This window comes from Lynx canadensis, chromosome A2 (genome assembly GCF_007474595.2).
Source record: "Lynx canadensis isolate LIC74 chromosome A2, mLynCan4.pri.v2, whole genome shotgun sequence".
NCBI lineage: Eukaryota > Metazoa > Chordata > Mammalia > Carnivora > Felidae > Lynx > Lynx canadensis.
In genome coordinates, this window is record NC_044304.2 from 81,446,812 (window position 1) to 81,469,156 (window position 22,345).

At 35.7% G+C, this 22,345-nt stretch overlaps 1 protein-coding gene and 1 pseudogene across 6 annotated transcripts in view; one reads left to right on the top strand and one right to left on the bottom strand.

Annotated features, from left to right (window-relative positions):
- PTPN12 (protein tyrosine phosphatase non-receptor type 12) overlaps positions 1 to 22,345 on the top strand; it is a 103,413-nt gene that overhangs the window by 25,509 nt on the left and 55,559 nt on the right. For 5 of the 6 annotated variants that reach the window (XR_003967128.1, XM_030307836.1, XM_030307833.1 and 2 more), the window contains exon 2: positions 15,687 to 15,795. Coding sequence is in view for 5 of the 6 variants with exons in the window: in XM_030307836.1 (XP_030163696.1) it covers positions 15,687 to 15,795 (109 nt within the window). In the remaining variant the exon portion in view is untranslated. Of the gene's footprint in view, positions 1 to 7,397; positions 8,175 to 15,686; positions 15,796 to 22,345 lie in introns of those variants that run through there. The other variant, XM_030307832.1, reaches the window with a different exon arrangement.
- Positions 20,122 to 22,064, bottom strand: LOC115508828 (annotated as a pseudogene).

Consider the following 22,345-nt stretch of genomic DNA (forward strand, 5'->3'; position numbering starts at 1 on the left):
TGACTCTGAGGGTGGTCTTGGGAATCCATGACACAACTTGTCAGTATGGTTTCAATGTTTCAGCATCTGCATGTATTGAGTGTATATATTTTAAGAAGTTAAATTTAATGTATTACATGTTTAGATTATATATGTATATGTATATACGTAAGGCATACACACACATATATATACACACACACGCACATCTCATCTCTAAGGATATGTTGATGAGTTTTTTTAAATGTGTGTATTATGTGACCCATTTATTCTGCACATTTTTTCCCTGGTGATAAAAGATTGAAAGCTTTCCTTGGTGACATTGTAGGTAATATAATAAAGAACCGAATAAAAGGGGTTTAAGTGTGTATCTCCACTTATACAGACTATATTATTTCAATTTAGTGAACTAAGTGTGTTATAACTATCATAGTAGAATGCCAGTTTTATTGATTATGTGATGTTCTGAATGTGGTTATCAGTTACATTATGTCTAAAAAACTTGCCATGCTTGGGGTGCCAGCGTGGCTCTGTTGGTTAAGCGTCTGACTTCAGCTCAGGTCATGATCTCACCATTCGTGAGTTCGAGCTCCACGTCAGGCTCTGTGCTGACAGAGCGGAGCCTGGAGCCTGCTTCGGATTCTGTGTCTTCCTGCCTCTCTGCCCCTCACCTGCTCACGCTCTGTCTCTCTCTCTCTGTCTCTCTCTCTCTCAACTAAACATTAAAAAATTTTTTTTGTTTTAAATTCTTGCCGGCTTTGTTTAATATATAGTACATGGAAGACACTAGGCACTTTCAGGAAATAAAGAGAAGTATAAAAGATTGTCTCTGACAGACAGGGAATTGTAATCTTTTTTGATAGCAGCTGTGGTAAGGATGGGTTAAAACATGTAAACAAATGATGGATATAAAAGGCAGAAATAATAAATGCTACACAACCAGGATATACTTTTGGAATGTATGCTATATGAGGTAGGGATTTTGTCCCATTTACCACTATATTTGTAGCACCTAAAAGAAAATCTGGCACATAGGATAGGTTAGGAGAAAATGATGTGAGATCATTCATTCTAATGAGGGTGATAATTGAATCTCACTCTTTTACGATAAATGTCTGAATCTAGTATGTCAGCAAACTGGAAAAGTAGATTTTTTTTTTTTTTTTGAAAACCGTAATTGGTCATTCATCAGAGCTATCTAATGTTCTATGAATGTTGTGTGGCCTGGTAATCTGAGATACTCAATGACATTACCCACAACCGGCTTGTACCCTTTCTATAACTGGATTGGACATTTATTTTTAAGCAAATAAGAAAGGGTTGTTTTTCATTATAATTTTTTTTAATTGTGGTAAAATTCAAATACAAAGCTTAGCATCTTAACCATTTATAAGTGTACAGTTCACTAATGTTAAGTGCATTCATGTTGTTGGGCAACCAATGTGTATAACTCTCTTCATCTTGCAAAATGAAAACTCTGTCCTCAGAAGTCCCATTCTCCTCCTTTCCCTGTCCCTGGCAACCACCATTCCACTTTTTATTTTTAAGACTTTGTAAGTACCTTATTTACTTACAATATTCTAGTTATTTCAACTAGAATAATGTTCTCAAGGTTCATCCATGTTTTAGCATGTGTTGAAATTTCCTTCCCTTTTAAGGCTGAATAATATTCCATTGTAGATGTGTACCACACTTTGTTTATCCATTTGTCCATCAGTGGACATTTGGTTTACTTCCACCTCTTGGCTATCATGAATAACGTTGCTAAGGACATGAGTGCACACGTTTCTGTTCAAGACTCTGCTTGTAATTCTTTTGGATATATCCCCAGAGGTGGAAATAGTGGACCATCTGATAATGTCAAGTTACAGTTTTTTGAGGGACTGCCATACTGTGTTCCGTAATGGCTGTACCATTTTACACTTCCACCAGTAGTCATAAGGATTCCAGTTTCTCCACAGTCCCCCTACACTTACTTTATTTTTTTTGATAGTAGCCATTGTAATGGGTTGTCAGATAATATGTCATTGTGTTTTGATTTGCATTTCCCTGCTGATTAGTGGTGTTGAGCATCTAATCACATTCGTGTTGGTTATTTGTATATTTTCTTTGGAGAAGTATCTACCCAGTGCTTTGCCCATTTTTTAATTATGGTGTTTGGTTTTTTTGTTGTTGAGTTGTGGGAGTTCTTTATATCAAGGTATTTCTATATATCCATCTTTAGCAGAGAGAAGCATCAGTTTATAAAAGTTACCAATTATAATAAAACAAAATTTATGATTCATTTTTAAAGTAAAACGCTCTTATGCAGGATAGTTATGTGGCATCATATTTCCAGTTTAATTAATAGTTCTTATAATCAGCTGAAGTTTCAGTTATTTATCATTTTTCCTCATAAGACTGTTAAACATGTTGACATATCTTCTGCTTGACTCAGTAAAGTTTCGTCTTTTTTTTTTTTTTAATGTTTATTTATTTTTGAGACAGAGAGAGACAGAGCATGAACGGGGAAGGGTCAGAGAGAGAGGGAGACACAGAATCTGAAGCAGGCTCCAGGCTCTGAGCTGTCAGCACAGAGCCCGACGTGGGGCTCGAACTCACAGACCGTGAGATCATGACCTGAGCCGAAGTCGGACGCTTAACCGACTGAGCCACCCAGGCACCCCAGTAAAGTTTCTTCTTAAAGTATATTCTCTTCAGTGACTTTGACCCCAGTTTCAAAAGCTGTCAAAATATTGCATCTTTTATTTAAAATTTTTGCCTCTTTTGTATTTTTTTCTTAAAAAGTTAAGAAACCTGGGGCACCTGGGTGGTGGTGCAGTTGGTTAAGTGCCCAACTCTTGATATTGGCTCAGGTCATGATCTCACAGTTTGTGAATTTGAACCCCACATCAGGCTCTGTGTTGACAATGCAGAGCCTGCTTGGTATTCTCTTTCTCTCCCTCCCTCCCTCCCTCTCTGTCTCTCTCTCTCTCTCTCTGCCCTTCCCCCGCTGTGCTCATGCACATGCACACGCTCTTTCTCTATCTCAAAATAAATAAATAAACTCAAAAAAAGTTAAGAAACCCATTCTAGATTATATTTTTAAGTTATTTTTAGTCATGTATTTCCTCTATAGCATAAGTTTGTATATTTATGTAACATATTATTTGTGTTGGGTTTTACATGTTGGAAGAAAGAGGAACACTGTTTATCATTATTACAAAGAGATATTTGAAGATCGAATCATGCCCTTGGTAACTTGGGGTACACATATCTTCATTAGTAGGGTGGCCTGACCTTCAGGACTAAGTCTAAAACAATGTCAGAATCAAATACTTTTTGCAAGGAATCTGAATGTTTAGTATAAAAAATAATCTCCAATTTATTTCTGCAGAGAAATAAACTGAAACTTTAAGAACAATGTATTTGTTTAATTACCAGGTTTAGGTTTAAATTTTTTTTTGAGTCTTTCTTGACCTTGGGTTAGAGTTATAGAAGTGACAGAGTTTAGACTTTAACTCTAATCTTAGCTTACTAATTATTCCCTCTCTCCCTCACCATTTTCTGCTTACTGTCTTCTTCTCTTAAATATCCAGTCTTCCAGATTCGTTGGCTAGCTTCATTAGTGTGGTTTGGACATCAAGTCATGTTAAAAACTCCATTTTTTATCTTTTTTTAAAAATTATTTAATGTTTATTTTTGAGAGAGAGAGAGAGCATGAGTGAGGAAGGGGCAGAGAGAGAGAGAGAGAGAGAGAGAGAGAGGGAGACACAGAATCTGAAACAAGCTCATGTTCCGAGCTGTCAGCACAGAGCCTGATGTGGGGCTTGGACTCGGCAACGGTGAGATCATGACCTAGGCTGAAGTAGGACGCTTAACCAACTGAACCACCCAGGTGCCCCCATTTTTATCTTTCTTATTCATCATACTTACCTATCCTTCCCTGAAAAAGTTGTGTGCTAAGTTCACTGGCACAAGTTTCTAGTAGACCTAATTGTGATTTATTTGTGTTACCCTGTGTAGACCAGATTCTACAGTCTTGTTATGCTTGACTCTGTCAAATTAATGTTCTAATGAGAATGTTTGTAGTGAAGAACAGAGGCTGAGTAAGACTCATTTTGAGGAGGATGGATATTCCTTATTACTGGATGGGACTGGATGCCTTGGTTAGCATGATCTGATGCTGCTAATAATTCCTATTAACCTCCTTTTAAGGATTTTTTATAACTTTTTTATAAATTTTTTTATAGCTTTGTTGAGGCAAATTCACATATATTGAGATTAATTCGTATATACCATAAAAATGCACCTCTTTAAAATGCATATTTTGGTGTTTTTAGTATAGTCACAAAGCTGGCATCTGTCATTACTATCTAGTTTCAGAACATTTCATCATCAAGAGAAACCCCATTCCCATTACCAGTAACATCTTATTTCCCCCTCTCTCCAATACTGTGGTAACCACTAATCTACTTTCTGCCTCTATTGATTTTCCTACTCTGAACATTTCATATAAATGGAATCATATATGCTTTTTGTATATCTTAATATAATGTTTTCAAGATTGATCTGTTGAGTATGTTATCAGTATTTCATTCCTTTTTATGGCTAAACAATATTCCATTGTATGAATATACCATATTTTGTTTATTCATCATTTGACAGACATTTGAGCTGTTGCCCATTTTGGCTTTTATGAATAATGCTGTTTTGAACGTTTGTGTACAAGTTTTTATGCAGACTTATGTTTTCAGTTCTCTTGGGCATATACCTAGGAGTGGAGTTGCTGGGTTATATGGTAACTCTATATTTAACCTTTTGAGGAGTTGCCAAACTGTGTTTCTATTACAAATTTAAAACCTAATAATACAGACAAAAGTTTGGCAATCTAACGTGACTTCATCTCTGCTTAGTCTCTCCTTTTTGAAAAATGGTAATGATTGTATTAAAGTAGATCCTTCATTACACTTAATTTTTTATATCTTAAAACATAAATACCTTTTATTAAACAAGAACATTTTTATGCATTGATAGGAAAAATTGGCACAACAGATCCTTCAATAGTAATGCTTTAGTTATTACTAGACTTGGGGAGTTGAAATGAGAAGGTGCAAAAATACAGCTTGTAAACTTACTCTGGTTTGCTAGGTAATTCTCAAGCTTTTGTGTATATATATATATATATATATATATATATATAAAACAATTAGCGCTTATGTGGTTTCTGTGTAGATTAATAATGGAAGAATTAGAACATCGATGACAGTTTATTCTACCATTTTAGAATTTGGCTTATGATTTGTCTGATGGGTCTAAATAGACATGCAATGTACAGTTAAAAATTGCTTTCTGAGTTTTTTAAACAGGAACTGGAGCTGGTAATGAGCACTGTGATCTCAAATATCTCACTCCAGTATGGCACCAAATCTTAGGGTACACACAAAATTTGACTAAATTGCTTTTTTTTTTTTTGCTATATTTTTTAATGTTTATTTATTTTGAGAGAGGGGAGGGGAGGGGCAGAGAGAAAAGAAGGAGAGAGAAAATCCCAAGCAGCTCTGTCTGCACTGTTAGCGCAGAGCCCATTGTGGGGCTTGAACTCACGAACTGTGAGCTGAAATCAAGAGTCAGACACTTAACTGACTGACCACCCAGGTGCCCCTTAAATTGCTTTTTTTTTTTTTAATTTTTTTTTTCAACGTTTATTTATTTTTGGGACAGAGAGAGACAGAGCATGAACGGGGGAGGGGCAGAGAGAGAGGGAAACACAGAATCGGAAGCAGGCTCCAGGCTCTGAGCCATCAGCCCAGAGCCTGACGCGGGGCTCGAACTCGCGGAGCGCGAGATCGTGACCTGGCTGAAGTCGGACGCTTAACCGACTGCGCCACCCAGGCGCCCCAATTGCTTTTTAAGAATAAAAATTTGGCAGTATATTTGAATATACAAGTAAAGGTAATTTGGTGTCTGCCAATTCAGCCAATCTGAAGCAGCTAATGAAAATTTTCTGTTAAATTCCTCATCTATTAATAAATCTTACATACTCATGTCAGTTTTTCTGTATTTAATTTTTTTTAACGTTTATTCATTTTTGAGAGACAGAGACAGAGTGCAAGTAGGGGAGGGGCAGAGATAGAGAGGCAATTTGGTGCCATACTGGAGTGAGATATTTGAGATCACAGTGCTCATTACCAGCTCCAGTTCCTGTTTAAAAAACTCAGAATCCAAAGCAGGGTCCAGGCTCTGAGCTGTCAGCACAGAGCTCAATGTGGGCCTCGAATTCATGAACCACGAGATCATGACCTGAGCCAAAGTCGGATGCTTAACTAACTGAGCCATGCAAGCACCCCTCAATTTTTCTGTATTTAAAGGTATGCTCTATGCTAGGTGCTATGTAGGGTGCTTTACATGCATGGTTAAAAAATGCATTTCTTCTGCCTTTACTCCTTGACATGTATTAATTAATGTAATTAGTTTATCATATTCAAAAAGTAATTATTACATAAATAATGTTAATTACAGTATTTATTTTGTTATGCCCACTAAGTTTGTTCTTTTCCCTCATTCAAAGGATTTCTTAAATCTTTTTATTTTTAATTGAAACAGTGTAATTAAAGGAAAGAAAATTAAGTAACCTGTATCCTATATGAAAACAACTTTCTGTCTCCATCCTAGAAAGTAAAGGCCAGGTTTAGGAGATACTTACTGAGGTGGATTCTTCAGAAATTGAAATTGATGGGGTGTGAGAGGAAACAAGTCAGATAGATAAGGGGGGGAAAGCCCAAAACTACTAGGAGTTCTTAAGGCTGAAGAGGTAAGGAGGGTAGAGGTGCCATGAAAAGAAAGAGACATAGAAGCATTTGAAAAGTCAGGTAGATTTCTTTTTATCTAGTTAGGTTTGAATTGCTTTGGGGGATGTTCAATAAGCAGTTTGAATATGGAACTAGAACTGAAGAGAAAAGTCAGGATAGAAATAGAAATTTTTGGATCTTCATAAATGTACTTGTTAAAGTCACAATAGGTAGGGGATAACCTCGCTAAAAGATGAAATCTGAGGAGAGAACAGTTCCCTAAGAGAATACAACATTTAGGATTTGGGAAGCAGAGGAACCAGAAAGGAGTAATTAGCAGGGTAAAAAGGAAAATCAAGGGACCCTTGCTTCATGGATCTAAGAAAGGAGTTTTTTTTTTTTAATTTTTTTTTTTTCAACGTTTATTTATTTTTGGGACAGAGAGAGACAGAGCATGAACGGGGTAGGGGCAGAGAGAGAGGGAGACACAGAATCGGAAACAGGCTCCAGGCTCTGAGCCATCAGCCCAGAGCCCGACGCGGGGCTCGAACTCACGGACCGCGAGATCGTGACCTGGCTGAAGTCGGACGCTCAACCGACTGCGCCACCCAGGCGCCCCAAAGAAAGGAGTTTTTAAAAGGGGAGGATCATCTTTGTTAAATACTCAATAGGAATTAAGGCTTTGAGATTTTGGTGTCATTTGGATATTTTTGGTGACTTCGTAAAAGTTTCAGTTGAAGTGGTAAAGGGAAGAATGAAAATTTTAAGGGGTTCAGGAGTTAATGGTTCACTAGGAAGTGCCAGTTTCTCTTTAAAACTGTGGTCTGTTGACCACAGCTTTGAAGCAGTGTAGCCTAGCAAAAAATAATTTATTTCCATATAGTGGTAAATATGTGTTGAACTCTGTTAAACTTCTAAGGTGACTCTTCCTGTGCTGTATTTGTTTTTGCAAAGATAAGTAAAAATTCTGTAACCATGCTATTAATTTGGGGGTCTTCCTTAATTTTTTAGTTGGACAGTTGATATTATTATGGCTTAATGTGTTAAAGCTGGAGCTCAGTATTCTCAATTTTACTATATGGTTCATAGTCTGTGTTATGGAATAATGAGGTTGGTGATAGATTGCTTTGGAACACTTTAAGAGTCTGGGCTTGGCAAAGTATTTTCCAGTGTAAACTAAAGGGTAATGGGGACCGAAGTGACAGTGTTTGCTTAAATCAAGACACATTACCAGATAGATGAAGGGTGGCATGGTCAGAGGCCATAGGTTTAATACCCAAATTTTGGAATTTTTGAGTAATTTGCTGTGGAGACAATGGAACAAAACACTTGAATTTGGGATTGACCTGTAAAATCTGGAGCCAACAGTTTCATGAGTTAAATGGTTAGAGGACCAGAATGATTGAGGAAGAGATGAAAGAAAAGGTAAGAACTTGTGTGTAGAAACAAAGTAATCAAACCTGGGAACTCTTTTCTTTTCCATTTGTTGTATTAAATATCTTCATTTCAGTAACATTAGTATATATCACAAAACTATTGTCCTCGTCATTCAAATGGACTTCTACTTTATTTCCACAAGAATATAATTTGGAGGTAGAGAGAGGATAAACTTGCATACATCCTCCTAACTTACTTCCATCTTGAGAAAGCACTGTATTTTCTCTTTTTTTTTTTTTCAACGTTTATTTATTTTTGGGACAGAGAGAGACAGAGCACGAATGGGGGAGGGGCAGAGAGAGAGGGAGACACAGAACCGGAAACAGGCTCCAGGCTCTGAGCCATCAGCCCAGAGCCCGACGCGGGGCTCGAACTCACGGACCGCGAGATCGTGACCTGGCTGAAGTCGGACGCCCAACCGACTGCGCCACCCAGGCGCCCCTGTATTTTCTCTTCTGACCCAAGAGCAGGAGGCTTTCCTTTAAGGAAAATTTTTGCTTGCTGTCTAGGCTGTGCAAAAAACGATTATAGACTATTGTGAATTTTCTATAACTTTTATTTTCTTTTAGTTTTTATGCTTGCCATATTTATTATTTTAAAATACAAGTCTGTAGTGCAGAGGTTTATTTTAAAACAAGTTCTCAAAATTAAGGTCTACTGCTTACCCCTTCAGAAAGGGTTATAAAGGTGCTATGTTGAGTTCTCCTTTGCTAGTAATTGATGGATATAGGAATTGAATCCCAGCTTCTCTGACTCAAAGCTGTCCCATTGTGAAGTGATAATGAAGTGTAAGAGGGCAGAGAAATTTGTTTCGTAAGTATACTGGTCAATTCTAATTTGTATTCATTTTCTCTGGACATTAACACTGGAAAAGATCTAAATTACTACTATTTGTCATGGGTTATGCTGGTAGTAGCTGGTATTAATAGAAGAAGAAGACAGGGTGTGCATTTTCAGGGAATCCATGTTCTGATGGCATATTAACTGTTGTAAATTGTGCTATGTTCTAGATTAGACGCGTATATAAAGGGCTGTGGGTAGCGATGAGGAAGCACTTTGGGAGGAAGTGGAAGATGGAGGTTGGTGCCCGGAGTAGTCTCAGGAAATGTTTTAGCAAGACAATTTCTGTAGTGATCTAGAAGAAAGCAAGGAGTTTGTTTGGTGTATACTACTAGGGAAATAACTGAAGCATTGAAATCAACAAGAACAAAGAATAAAATCTTTTTGTTACCTAAAGACCCATATGATTGGCCCCTACTTCACAGTGTGTCCTTTACTATCAATCCTAACGGCATAGCTTTGGTATCTGAAAAAGAATGGCAGACAAGTTAGTCTGTTATACAGCAGCAGGTAAAGCACGAGCAAAGATAGGAAGATGAATTTTGAAAGGCAGAGTTGCATATTTTACACTTAAAGGTATGCATTGCAGATGTATAGTTTAAAGACCTTTTGGTTTTTTTAGTTGCTTGTAACAGGTATTAGTAATATGCATATTTTTATATAAATAGGTTTGTAAAGATTTAAGAAAAGCTGGTTAGAGATGGTATAGTTTTAGTGGAAAATCCTATGATTTTACTACTTGTTGCTGTTACTTTGTATTTGGGCTTAAAAAATATTTTGACTTAATGATCATACAACTTGTATGGTAGTAACAGGACAGTTAAATATTTCAGGTATAAAACCAGGTGAATCTCTTCATTTAACAGTTACTATTTAGTTCCAACTGTTTGCCAAGTTCCATACCTTTTAAAATTCAGATAGATTCTCCAGTAATTGCTTCAGAAATTTTTCAGAATAGTGGCAAATGCACTACTATTTTATGCGTTAGGTATTCTTGTATTTTGCTGCAATATAACTTTTAAGCTTAAAGTATGATTTCATTTTGATTTCACCTTGAAGTACAGTTTTATGATTTGTATATTCTTGTGTGCATATTTACTAAAATTATTGTCTTTTGGAACTCATACTGTTTTTAAGTATTGATATTGAGGAATTTGGCACCATAGTGTGTGGCCTGGTAATAGCAAGAGAAGTCTTGAGCTCCAATATTTAATTTATTTATATTCCATTTTATTCCCAAAAGAATTTGAGTTAGCTTAATTTCCATTTTAGCTCTATTACTTTTTGTGTCCATTTTTTTCTTAATTGTCCTGATATAAAATCCAGCCAACAATTAAGTTTAATACTTTTCTTGTCTCAATGTATTATGAATTCTAAGTGTTCAGTGAATCTGAAGAGAATTAGATATATTTTAGACCTGAAGCTAACACAACTTGATGATGTATTGGATGTTGTAGGAGAGGGTAAAGGAAGGAATCAAGGATGATTCCTAGCTTTTAGGCTTGAACAACTGTTGAATGGTAGTGCTATTTGGACATGTTTGTAATGCTCATGAGACACCCAGTGGACAGTCCGGTATACAGCTGTTTGACTGGACAGATACAACAAACAGCACACAACACATACTCATGAGCTTAAAGTCTTTGATAAACAGTGAAACTGTTCTACCTTGTTAAGGAACTCAAATCTTGACACACAAATGGATATCTAAAAAGAGCATAGTTCTATTGCATGTGACTTTTAGAAGCCTTTGAGAATAAGTTTATTGATTTAGGATTAAGGAAATAAAATTTTTGTGTTTTAAGAAATAGAGGAGTGCCTGGGTGGCTCAGTCGTTTAAGTGTCTGACTCTTGGTTTCAGCTCAGGACATGATTTCACGGCTTGTTGGGTTTGAGTCCCGCATTGGGCTCTGGGCTGACAGTGTGGAGCCTGCTTGGGATTCTCTCTCCCTCTCTCTCTGCCACTCCTCGACTTACGCTGTCTCTGTCTCTCTCAAAATAAGTAAATAAACTTAAATTAAAAAAAAAAAGAAAAAAAGAAGGAAAGAAAATAATTTGGAACTTTAAAACAAAGTGAATATTAAATTTGGGTTTTGTTTGTGTTAAAAATTATAATGTATTAGAGGGGCTCCTGGGTGGCTCAGGACAATTAAGCGTCTGACTTCAGCTCAGGTCATGATCTCACGGTTTGTGAGTTTGAACCCTGTGTCAGCCTCTGTGCTAATAGCTCAGAGCCTGGAGCCTGCTTCAGAGTCTGTGTCTCCCCCTCTTTCTGCCCCTCCTATGCTCATGCTCTGTCTCTCTCTGTCTCAATAATAAATAAATGTTTAAAAAAATTTTTTTTAATTATAATGTATTAGAGACATTTGTATGACTTGTCTAAGAAAGCTCAATAAAGAAATGAATTACCCATTTTTAATGTTATTTGCATTAGATCTTGGTCATATACATAATTCATTGGTCTCTAAAGTCCAATAAGATAGTCTAGTCTCTGCCTTCAGTTTTATAGTTCAGTGGATGAGACATATAAGATTGAATCTCACAAGTGGTAATAGGGTAATGTATTATTGACTATTCAGTGCTGGAAGCTGAGGAGCTGTTAAGGAAAGGTTTGAGAAAGCTCCACAAAGGAAATAACACTTTAGCCAGAGTCCTACTATTAACTCACCAGCAAGAGTAAAAATTGTCAAACTGTGATGTTGAGGAATGAAGGATTGCTTGTGGCAACGGTGGTGGTAAGTGATTCTACATGGCTGAAGCATCAAACTCTAAGTAAGAGAGTGTTATAAAAAGAAGCTAGGAAACTGGACAGGCAGCATTCAAAATGTGTTATAATCAAAAAAGGAATTGGTAGTTTCTCTTGGAGCTAATAGACCCACTGGGGGATTTTTAAGTGAGGGACTAAAATTTAAATGATCAGATTTGCCTTTTAGGACAGTAATTCTGAGATAAGAAATTATTTAAAAGAATTTATTTTGTGACTTTTTCAAGATGTTTAAGGATAGACAATTGGAAATCTTTCTTAAAGGCCTTTAGTTTTGTTTGCATAAAGAAAAGAAAATATGACACAAGGTTTGGTATTTATAAGCCTATGTAAATATGCCAGTTAGCTATATTTTTGCCCAATTAGGATAGTCAATGATTGAAAGTACTTTCTTGCTTTAGGATTATATTAAATAATTGTTAAGCTTAATAAATGAATTATTTTATTAGTGTTTTCCTTAATGCTATTTTCACACAGTCTGTCACATGCACTCTACTTACGAATAAGATGCCTTAGTATTTACAACATGTTTCTCAATTAATTAATTTCCTAGTAATTAATTTCACTTAGAGAAAATGGAATTGGTGGTCAGGAAGTTAAAATGAAATTGCATGTGTAGATACTTCCATTCATGTAGTTAAATGAGGTTTGGTGCTATCTCTACTTCAAGCACTATTTGGATGTTAATTATGATATATTAAAAGAACAAAATTTTTTGTCTAGGCCAGCATTCAAATCTTATTCTAAATTTAATTTAACATGTAAGCATTTAATATGTTCTAGGGGTACAAGGCCTTAAATATCAATGTGACTATAATCTTGTACTCACAGAGCTTACAGTTTAGTAGGGGAAGTAAAGTGTATTCTTTTTATATATTTATAAAGAGAAGGAAGTGGTGTTTTAAGAATGTGTATAAAGTCTAAACAGAACTTAGAAGGGAAAGATTATTTTTGCACGAGAGACATAAGAAACTTTGATGGAGCCAGGACTTAAAAGATGGATAAGATTTGGAGGCTTGTTTTCTGAGTGTGGGTATTATCCTCATATTAACTTTTTTTTTTAATGTTTATTTATTTTTGAGAGAGAGGAATACAGAGCGCGAGCAGGGAAGGGGCAGAGAGAGACACACACACACATGGAATCCAAAGCAGGCTCCAGGCTCTGAGCTGTCAGCACATGAACTGTGAGAACCCATGAACTGTGAGATCATGACCTAGCCTAAGTTGGACACTTAACCAACTGAGCCACCCAGGCGCCCTGATACCTTTTTGATACATTTGGGTAGAATTTTTTTGATGTTGATTTTTTTTTTTTAATGTACAAAGTTTTTATGTTTAACATCATCTTTGTTTTATTTATACTACACCAGAGATGAGTATTTCTGATGTGTATGAAACTTTTTAATTACACTACTTCTGTAGGCTTATTTTAATAGAACATTCTTCATGGGAAGCTTGAAGTAGAAAGCATTCCATGCTGTGCTAGGCTTCAAGAAAACTGGATATATAAAAATTCAGACTCCAATGAGATACTTATTTGTACACAAAAGTGTTAAGTTTTATTATATGAAAAAGGAAGTCATTTCACATAAAATCTTTATTTTGCCCATTTCTCAATAACATAATTCATCATGTGAAAAAAGAAATGCTTGGAGTGATTGCAGCAGATATTCCAGAAGTGTATTTATATTTTATAATTAAATACATCCCCTCTTCCTTTTCTTTGTAGTTCTATAATTTTTTCAGTGTTTATTACCTAAGTTACATTCCTTTTCCCCTGGTGTTTCTGCAAATATTTAGATTGATATCCTTCTGTAGGTCACATTCATATACAATATTTTGGAACGTATTAAGATACTATAAATAACAAAATTAAAATCTTTGAACAAAAAAACATTATAGAGTCTAATTATATATGTAAGATTTATATGTGCATAACTGGGAAGATCTTTGTTAATGTGGATTAAGAAAATCATGAGCAATCTTTTCTATTTTTCTTTAATTTTTGTAGCATTTATTTTTATTTTTTTAAGTTTTATTTACTTAAGTAATCTCTACACCCAACATGAAGCTTGAACTGATGACCCTGAGATCAAAAGTCTCATGTTCCTCTGACTGAGCCAACCAGGCACCCCTTAACATTTAATTTTTTGAATAGGCAATACATTTATATAATCTAATAAGTATGAAATGGCATATAGTAGTTTCTTTCTCATCCATTTCCTATAGCTATTCATTTTTCTTCTCCATAGACAACAACCTTGTTAATAGTTTCTCTTCTAGAGATATTTTATGCACATGTACAAAGAAATGCAAATAATATTTTTATTCTTAACACCAACAGTAGTATATTATATACACTGTAGTGTTCCATGCTTTTTACACTTAATATGTATTTTGAAGTATTTCCATATCACTATATATAAAGAACTTTCTTATTGGTTTTCAGTCATTATCGTATTTACTTGTATAAATGAAATGAATCTATTTAGTCAGTCTTCTATTTATAGACTTTTTTGATTGTTTGTAGTCCTTTGCTGTTTTAAACAATGCTGCAATAAATAACTTTGTGCATGATATATCATTTCACCTGTGCAGGTGGATTTTAAGAAGTACAATTCCTGGGTTAAGGGGATATATGTATTTAAAATTGCCAAATTACCCTCGTTAGGGGTTGTGTTAATGTTTTCTTCTGCCAGCATTGTATTAAAGTTCTGGTTTTCCCACATCCTCACCAACAGCCCATTTACTTTCAAATATCATTTTTCCCCTATCCTACTTTGAGAACTTTATTACCATAGAAAATAGCATCATAAATGTGGGGAATTTAACTTCAGCATTGTGCCAGTGCAGAACAGGATTCTAATAAGTCTTTTCATCTTACTGAAAAAAATGTGTATTCCTGATTTAGGTCTCTAAGAATTGTCATGATAAAGTTTAGTGGTTTTTCAAAGAAACAGAAGACTCACTATTCTATGTATAATCTGTCTGTGATTTAAAAAAATGTTTCACTGCTTAAATATCAGCACCACAAGTTGTAAAAGTAAAATGGTGAAAAAGTTAAATGTTACCAGACTTTGTTCATTTCATTTGTATTCAATAATTTGTTGAATAGTAAAACCAAAATGCCTTCAATATGTCTTTAAGCCTGGAAGAAAGTAGGCTCCTTTGAAATTAAATTTCAGCAATGTAGTTGAGTAGTGAATTTAAACAATTCACAATGCTGACTTTCAGTGCTTCTGAAAGCAGGAAGTGTATTACTGACACGCAGAAATATTCCAGCCCAAAGAACATCCCTACTGCCATATGTGGTAAGAATTTGTCACTAACTCACAAACCACTTCTGTAATGCAGTGAATAAGCAGAATTGGTCTTTGTTAGACATTTCCAATTCAATATGAAAGAACTTTGTTTTGTAGTGTCTTATAAGTAATTATTAGCTTATGCCTTGGAAGGAGCCTGGCACATCATGGGTGCCCAAGGTTTATTGAGGGAAGGAATAAAGAAACTTGTACATAATCTTTTACGCATTATTTACTTGGTTTTAGGGACCCATAGTTAAACACTAAAATTACTTGAGTAAGTTAAGGACTGAGTTAAATATTCTGACTTAGCTTATTAATGATGTCTTTAAACAAATTTCTTACTTTTATTTTAGTGTCCCCTTTGAGTGCTATTTGGAATATTAATTTTATGTTTGCACTTAGGGTAAAAAACAATTATCCTTAGGGTTAATTATTAAGAGAGAGGGAAATACTGTGAGCTTGGAAAAATAGGAAAGTGAGTTATAAGGAATTGGGGTTAGCAAAATTCAATAAAGAGCTATTTGTAAATCATTAAAATTTTGAAAATATTAACGTTTGTGTAAACTTAAATTTTTTTGTTTGTATTTTAAGCGATTAAGAAGATTGTCTACCAAATATAGAACAGAAAAGATTTATCCTACAGCCACTGGAGAAAAAGAAGAAAATGTTAAAAAGAACAGATACAAGGACATACTGCCATGTAAGTTTGAAATGCCCTTCATAGACCAAATGGAAATGTTAATAAGTTTGTATCCTAAACTAGTTTTATTCTTCCTAATGAGTTTGATTGTTAAGGAGTTAGTACCTCTTTTGTAAGGTACACTATAAGATAATAATTTGTGATTGTGCTTCTTGTTCTTCCTTCTGAAAGTAGTTTTTGTTGTTTGCTTTTTTTTTCTTTAAGCATCACAATTATTCTGATACTTACTTTTAAATACAAAAAAAAACAATCCAAGTAAGAATATCTTTTGTGGACTCCTGTTCAAAGAAGTTCTTTTGTTAAAATAAAATAGATAATTCAGTAAGTATAATGGAATATATTTTATAAAATGCCAAAAATATTAACTCTTATCTATTGCCTGTTCACAATCAGAACATTAATTATGCATGAAAAAGTGAACCATAAGGTGGTTCATGCCTGCATGTCTGCTGTACTCAGTAGTCTAAATATGTATCTCTGAGAGTATACCGTAGACTGATAGCATTATATTATAATAATGTAACTGTATTCTTAAATAGCATGGTTTTTGGCAGAATACCTTTAACTCTAAAAGCATGCATACTTCCATGTGTCCTATTTTACAGAATAAAAACTTTACATCATGCATGCTGTCCCTTAAAGCTGCCACTAGTCTTTTTCTTTCCCTTCAACTGTCTTAAAACAGCTCCATTCCATGACACCATTCTCTCAACTCTAATTCATTGTTTTCTCCAGCCTTATTGAGATATACTTGAAAAATTTGTTTTTGTTTTTTTTTAAGCTTGTTCTCTCTAAAATGTCTTTGAAAAAATTTCCAGTGATTTTCTTCATGCTGGATTTGGTGACTTTCTTCAGTGTTTACCCTTTTCTGTTAACTATTTTGATGCCATTGACTAGTCCCTATTTCTGAAATTTTCTTCTTCCATGATCTCTTTCTTTCAAATGACCTATTCCCTCTCTTGTCCACTTCCCTCTCTTTCTCACTGTCTTCTTTGCATACATTTAATCCTTCATCTTTTTCTTGTTGTTGTTCAACTGTATTCTCAGCTGTGGGATCTGTGGGTGGCCAGTATTAGCAGAATTACTAAGTGGCAAGTTTACATAGTATAATGGTGAAGAGTTTTGACTCTGAAGTTCAAATCCTGCTTCTACCACCTGCTATTTATATGACTTTGGGGGCACCTGGGTGGCTCAGTCAGTTTAGCGTCCGACTCTTGGTTTCGACTCAGGTCATGATCTCAGTTTTGTGGGTTTGAGCCCCGCGTCAGACTGCACTGGCAGTGCAAAGCCTGCTTGGGATTCTCTCTCTCTCTCCCTCTCTCTCTGCCCCTCCCCATTCACACTGTCTCTATCTCTCTCAAAATAAATAGACTTCAAAAGAATTTTTAAAATATATGACTTTGGACTCATCCTCTTTGTGCCTTTTTCCCTGCATCTGCAAAATAGAGATAAAGATTATAATCCTTTTTATGATTATTTTGATCATTAGATAAGTTAATACATGTTAAAATGCTTAGGATTGTACCTAGCACATAGTAACTACTCATTAAGCTTTTTGAAAATACACTGTACTTTCTTACCAGTCTTCCTCAGAATGGTGGATGGTATGGGTTTCTGGATAGTTTTTATTAAGCAGAATAATCTCGAGGTACTCTTTTTTTTTTTTTTTTTCTGTCGAGACAGAGAAAGAGAGTGCGAGCAGGGTAGGGGCAGAGAGAGGGAGAGAGAGAATCCCAAGCTGCCAGCACAGAGCCCAATACAGGGCACGATCCCATGAACCTTTAGATCATGACCAGAGCCAAAATCCAGAGTCAGACGCTTAACCCGACTGAGCCACCCCAGGTACCCAAATCTCGAGATACTTTTTTTTTTAATTTTTTAATGTTTGTTTATTTTTGAGAGACAGAGCATGAGCAGGGGAGGGGCAGAGAGAGAGAGGGAGACACAGAATCCAAAGCAAGCTCCAGGTTCTGAGCTGTCAGCACAGAGCCCAACATGGGGCTCGAACCCACGAACCATGAGATCATGACCTGAGCCGAATTCAGACGTTTAACTGACTGAGCCACTCAGGTACCCCTTGAGATACTCTTAATGTACTCTGGAATTAATGCACATTCTCTCTCTCTCTCTCTCTCTCTCTTTTTTTAGAGGGATGCTATTTTATTTATTTATTTTTGGGAGAGTGAGCAAGGGGCAGAGAGAGAGGGAGAGAGAATGCAGAGCCTGAAGCAGGGCTCAAGCTCCCTTGAAGCGGGCTCGAGCTCCTGACGTGGGGGCTTGAACTCACGAACTGCAAGATCATAGTCTGAGCCGAAATCAGATGCTTAACCAACCGAGCCACCCAGGAGTCCCAATGCACATTCTTTTAAAAACACACATTTTCTCTTCTTTCTTTTTCTGTCATCTGGGCAAATGAGTTAAACAGCTCTAGGTTTCTATTTTCTTAAGTTATATTTTATTCATTCATTCCACAAAAAAATTTGAGCATATACTATATGCTGGAGATTCAGTAGAAAACAAACTGGCAATAATCCCTGCCCTTGTGGTGTTTATATTCTAGTTAAGGTAATGTACAGTGAATACAAATAACATACATGATCTGTCATGTGGTGATTAGTGGTATTGAGGATAATACAGTGGGGATTAGGCATGTAGAGAAAACTGAGAATAGAAAGCTTTACAATTTTAAATAGAGGTAGCAGGGAAAGTTCACTGGTGTGCTTCTAAATTGCCCCTCTAAAAAATAGAAACCCTGATTTGTATTGTCAGTTTCTGTAGTGAATGTATTATTTGCCATAATCACAAAACTTTGAGGTGTAGGTATTATGTGCCACTTTGCAGATGGGAAACCGAGACATAGATTAAATAGCTTGTGACACAGCTAACAGAGTCAATGAGAATTTATATTCAGAGCACTGGTTCTCCACTAGGGTGATTTTGCCCCTAAAAGAGACATTTAGCAAGTCTGGAAACATTTTGGTTGTCACAACTGGGATACGGAATGGGCATGCTGCTACTGTCATCTAGTGGGTAGAGGCTAAGGATGCTCCTGCATCCTATATAACACAGAGGCTACACTCTCTCCACAGCAAAGAATTATTCAAGGCCAAAATGTCAGGGGTGCTGAGGTTGAGACACCTTGCTCTGGATCCTGAGCTCTTATTCATTGTGCTATATAGTCAAACTAGCAGTGTCTTTTTTCCCTTTTAAATTATTGAAGGATTGATAAGTCCGTTTCCAATAAATTTCTAGTCATTTTAATTTGGAAAATGTTATTAAAAGCAATTGTACTTAGAGATGTATATTTACTTGCTGTCATAAAAATAATGTAAGTTGTCAATTTCCTTTGTATGTTTAGCATGTTCAGTGTTTGGATACCAGTATTTTTTTAAATAGCTTTATTGAGGTATAATTTACATACCATAAAATTTACCCACTTTAAATATACAATTCAGTTATTTTTAGTAAATTTATAAAGTCATCAACATAGTAAAATTTTAGAGCATTTCCATCAACCTAAAATAATCATTTAGGCCATTTTTCAGTCTTTAGCCCCAGGCCACCACTAATGCTTTCTGTCTCTAGATTTTCCTAAGCATGTTTTTGAGATTCATCTGTGTTGTAGCATATATGAGTTCATTCCTTTTTAGTCAGTAATATTTCATTGTATGGGTATATCACATATTGTTTATCCATTCACCAGTTGATGAACATTATGAATAATCCTACCATGAACATTTCCATACAAATCTTTGTGTGGACACATGGCTCTCTTTCTTTTGGGTAGATACCCAGGAATGGAATTTCTAGATCTATGGTAGCTTATGTTTAAGTTTATAAGAAACTGCTAAACTGTTTAAAGTATCTGTGTACCATTTTATTTTCCAACCAGCAATATATGAGCATTCCAGTTTCTCCACATTCCTTTTTATTGTCAGTCTTTTTGATTACAGTTATTCTAGTTGGGTGTGTAGAGGTATCTCATTGTGGTTCTGACTTGCATTTCCCTAATGACTAACTGAACATCTTTTCATGTTCTATTAGCCACTAATATGTCCTCTGATGAAAAGTCTTTTCAAATCATTTGTCCTTTTGTTAGATTTGATTTTATTTTCTTGAGTTGTTTCAGTTCTTTAGCTGTTGTTCTAAATACAGGTCTTTATTCATTTTTCCCCCAGTTTATGGCTTGTCTTTTCATTTGCTTAAGGTGTCTTTTAAGGTATGCAAGCCTTTAATTTTGATGAAGTCCAACCTATCAGTTTTATGGATCATGCTTTTGATACTCTGAGTAAGAATTCTGCCTAAGTCAAGGTCACAAAGATTTTTTTTGTTTTTTAAAATTTTTCTTCTAGAAGTATTGTAGCTTTAGCTTTAACATTCAGGTCTATAATCCATTTTCAGTTAATCATCTGAAATAATCTGTGTATGTAAGATAGTTCTTGTACCAATTGTTGAAAAAGACTATCTTCTCCACTGAATTGCCTTGGTATCTTTGTTGGAAATCACTGGAGCATAAATACAAGGTTTTTTTTTTTCCTGGACCCTTAATTCTACTACATGGTTTCCCTTTTTCATTTTCTTTCTTTTCTTTTCTTTTCTCTTCTCTTCTCTTCTCTTCTCTTCTCTTCTCTTCTCTTCTCTTTTCTTTTCTTTCACAGTAGGTAAAGAACTTTATTAACCTTGTTTCAAACTTTATTTCCAGGCTTCTTCAGCTTAATTAGCTGCAAAGAATGAATTGTGTATAAGCAAAAACTGAAAAGAGCTGTAGTGTCCAAGGGGCCTGGGCTTAAAAATATTACAGATCTAGATTTTATCAGCTCTATGAACACAATTTTAAAAGGCAGTCATAATATAAAATACCAGCTCCCAGTAACTTCTTCAAGTTTTATCTTCAGAAGTTGACTCAATCCAGTCTGCTTCATTCTTGGAAGCTTCATCAAAATTCTCCACAAGATCTGGAACCTCATCATCATCATCGTCTCCGGTAGCAAGCAGTGGTTTCCCATCCACGGATTGTTTGGGCAGAACTTCAGCCAGTCTCCCTAAACTAGTCAGACTGTCTGCACCAAGTTGTTTCAAGATAGTAGCATTTCTGTCAGCTGCTTTGTCTCAGTATGGCTTGTAATGGTGAAGGTGTTTGCTGCCAGAGATGCCTGAACTTGAGGGTTGTTAAAGTGGATCATTCTTCCTTGGTTTGTGAACATAGCCACTTCTTCAGTACCAGAGGTATTTTTTACCTCTAATTTCTTTAAGGAGAACTGAAATTTTTATCATCTGCTGTAGTCATTCTATGAACTGCCTTCTTTCAGCAAGCAGTTCCTTTCCCACCAATGTGCACTTGTGCTTGCAGTTTGGTGAGTTTCTCCTGATTCATGATAGTTTCTTTAACCTTGTTGGAGCAGAAATGGTACTGCGCAGGTGACTAGGATTGGTGTTCAGGGGGTCTCAGGCAGACCAGCTGAGATCAGGTGCACACACACCTACAGTGTCTTATTTTTAAGCCAGTGTCATACTGTCTTCATTACAGTAGCTTTGTGTAGTAAGTTTTAAAAGCAAGAAGTCCTCCAGCCATGTTCTTACTTTTTAAAATTTGTTTGGTTCTTTTTTAGTTCTTACATATAAATTGTAAGATCAGCTTGTCAATTTCTGCAAAAAATCCTAATAGGCTTTTGATAAGGGTTGCATTGAATCTGTAGAGCACTTTGGGGGGAGAATTGCCATTTTAAACCATAATGATTCTTCCAATCTATGAACATGAAATGTCTCTCTCCATTTATTTAGATCTTTAATTTCTCTCCGCAATGTTTTACGGTTTTCAGTGTATAAGTCTTGTATTTACTCTTTAAATTCTTCTATCTGAATGAAATATTTTCAAGTTCTTTATTATTAGCACATAGAAATCTAGTTTCTATTCATGTATTGATTTTTTTTTAATCCAATGACCTTCCTGAGCTCATTTATTAGTTTAGTAATTTTTTGTGGATCCTTTAGGATTTTTCACATACTGAGTCATTTTATCTGCAAATAATGACAGTTTTATTACTTCCTTTCTTATCTGAATGTGTCTTTTGCTTTATTTTATTAGTTAGAACCTCTAATACAATGTTGACTTGAAGTGGGAAGAGCAGACATTTTTGCCTGTGATCCATTAAAAGTAGTATCATTATTGTCCAAAGTTTATGTAGGTTTTTCTGGAGCTGTCTTGGAGATTTGGTTTATTTTATACTAGAACACTGAGGCCAGGGGCGCCTGGGTGGCTCAGTCGGTTGGGCGTCCAACTTCGGCTCAGGTCATGATCTCGCGGTCCGTGAGTTCGAGCCCCGCGTCGGGCGGGCTCTGTGCTGACAGCTCAGAGCCTGGAGCCTGTTTCAGATTCTGTGTCTCCCTCTCTCTCTGACCTTCCCCCATTCATGCTCTGTCTCTCTCTGTCTCAAAAATGAATAAACGTTAAAAAAAAAAATACTGAGGCCAATTTCAGAGTTAAGAAATATCTAGATACTCTTGTGTCAAGAATGATCTGTGCTTTGTCTGCTGAGAGGGCTAAAACCGA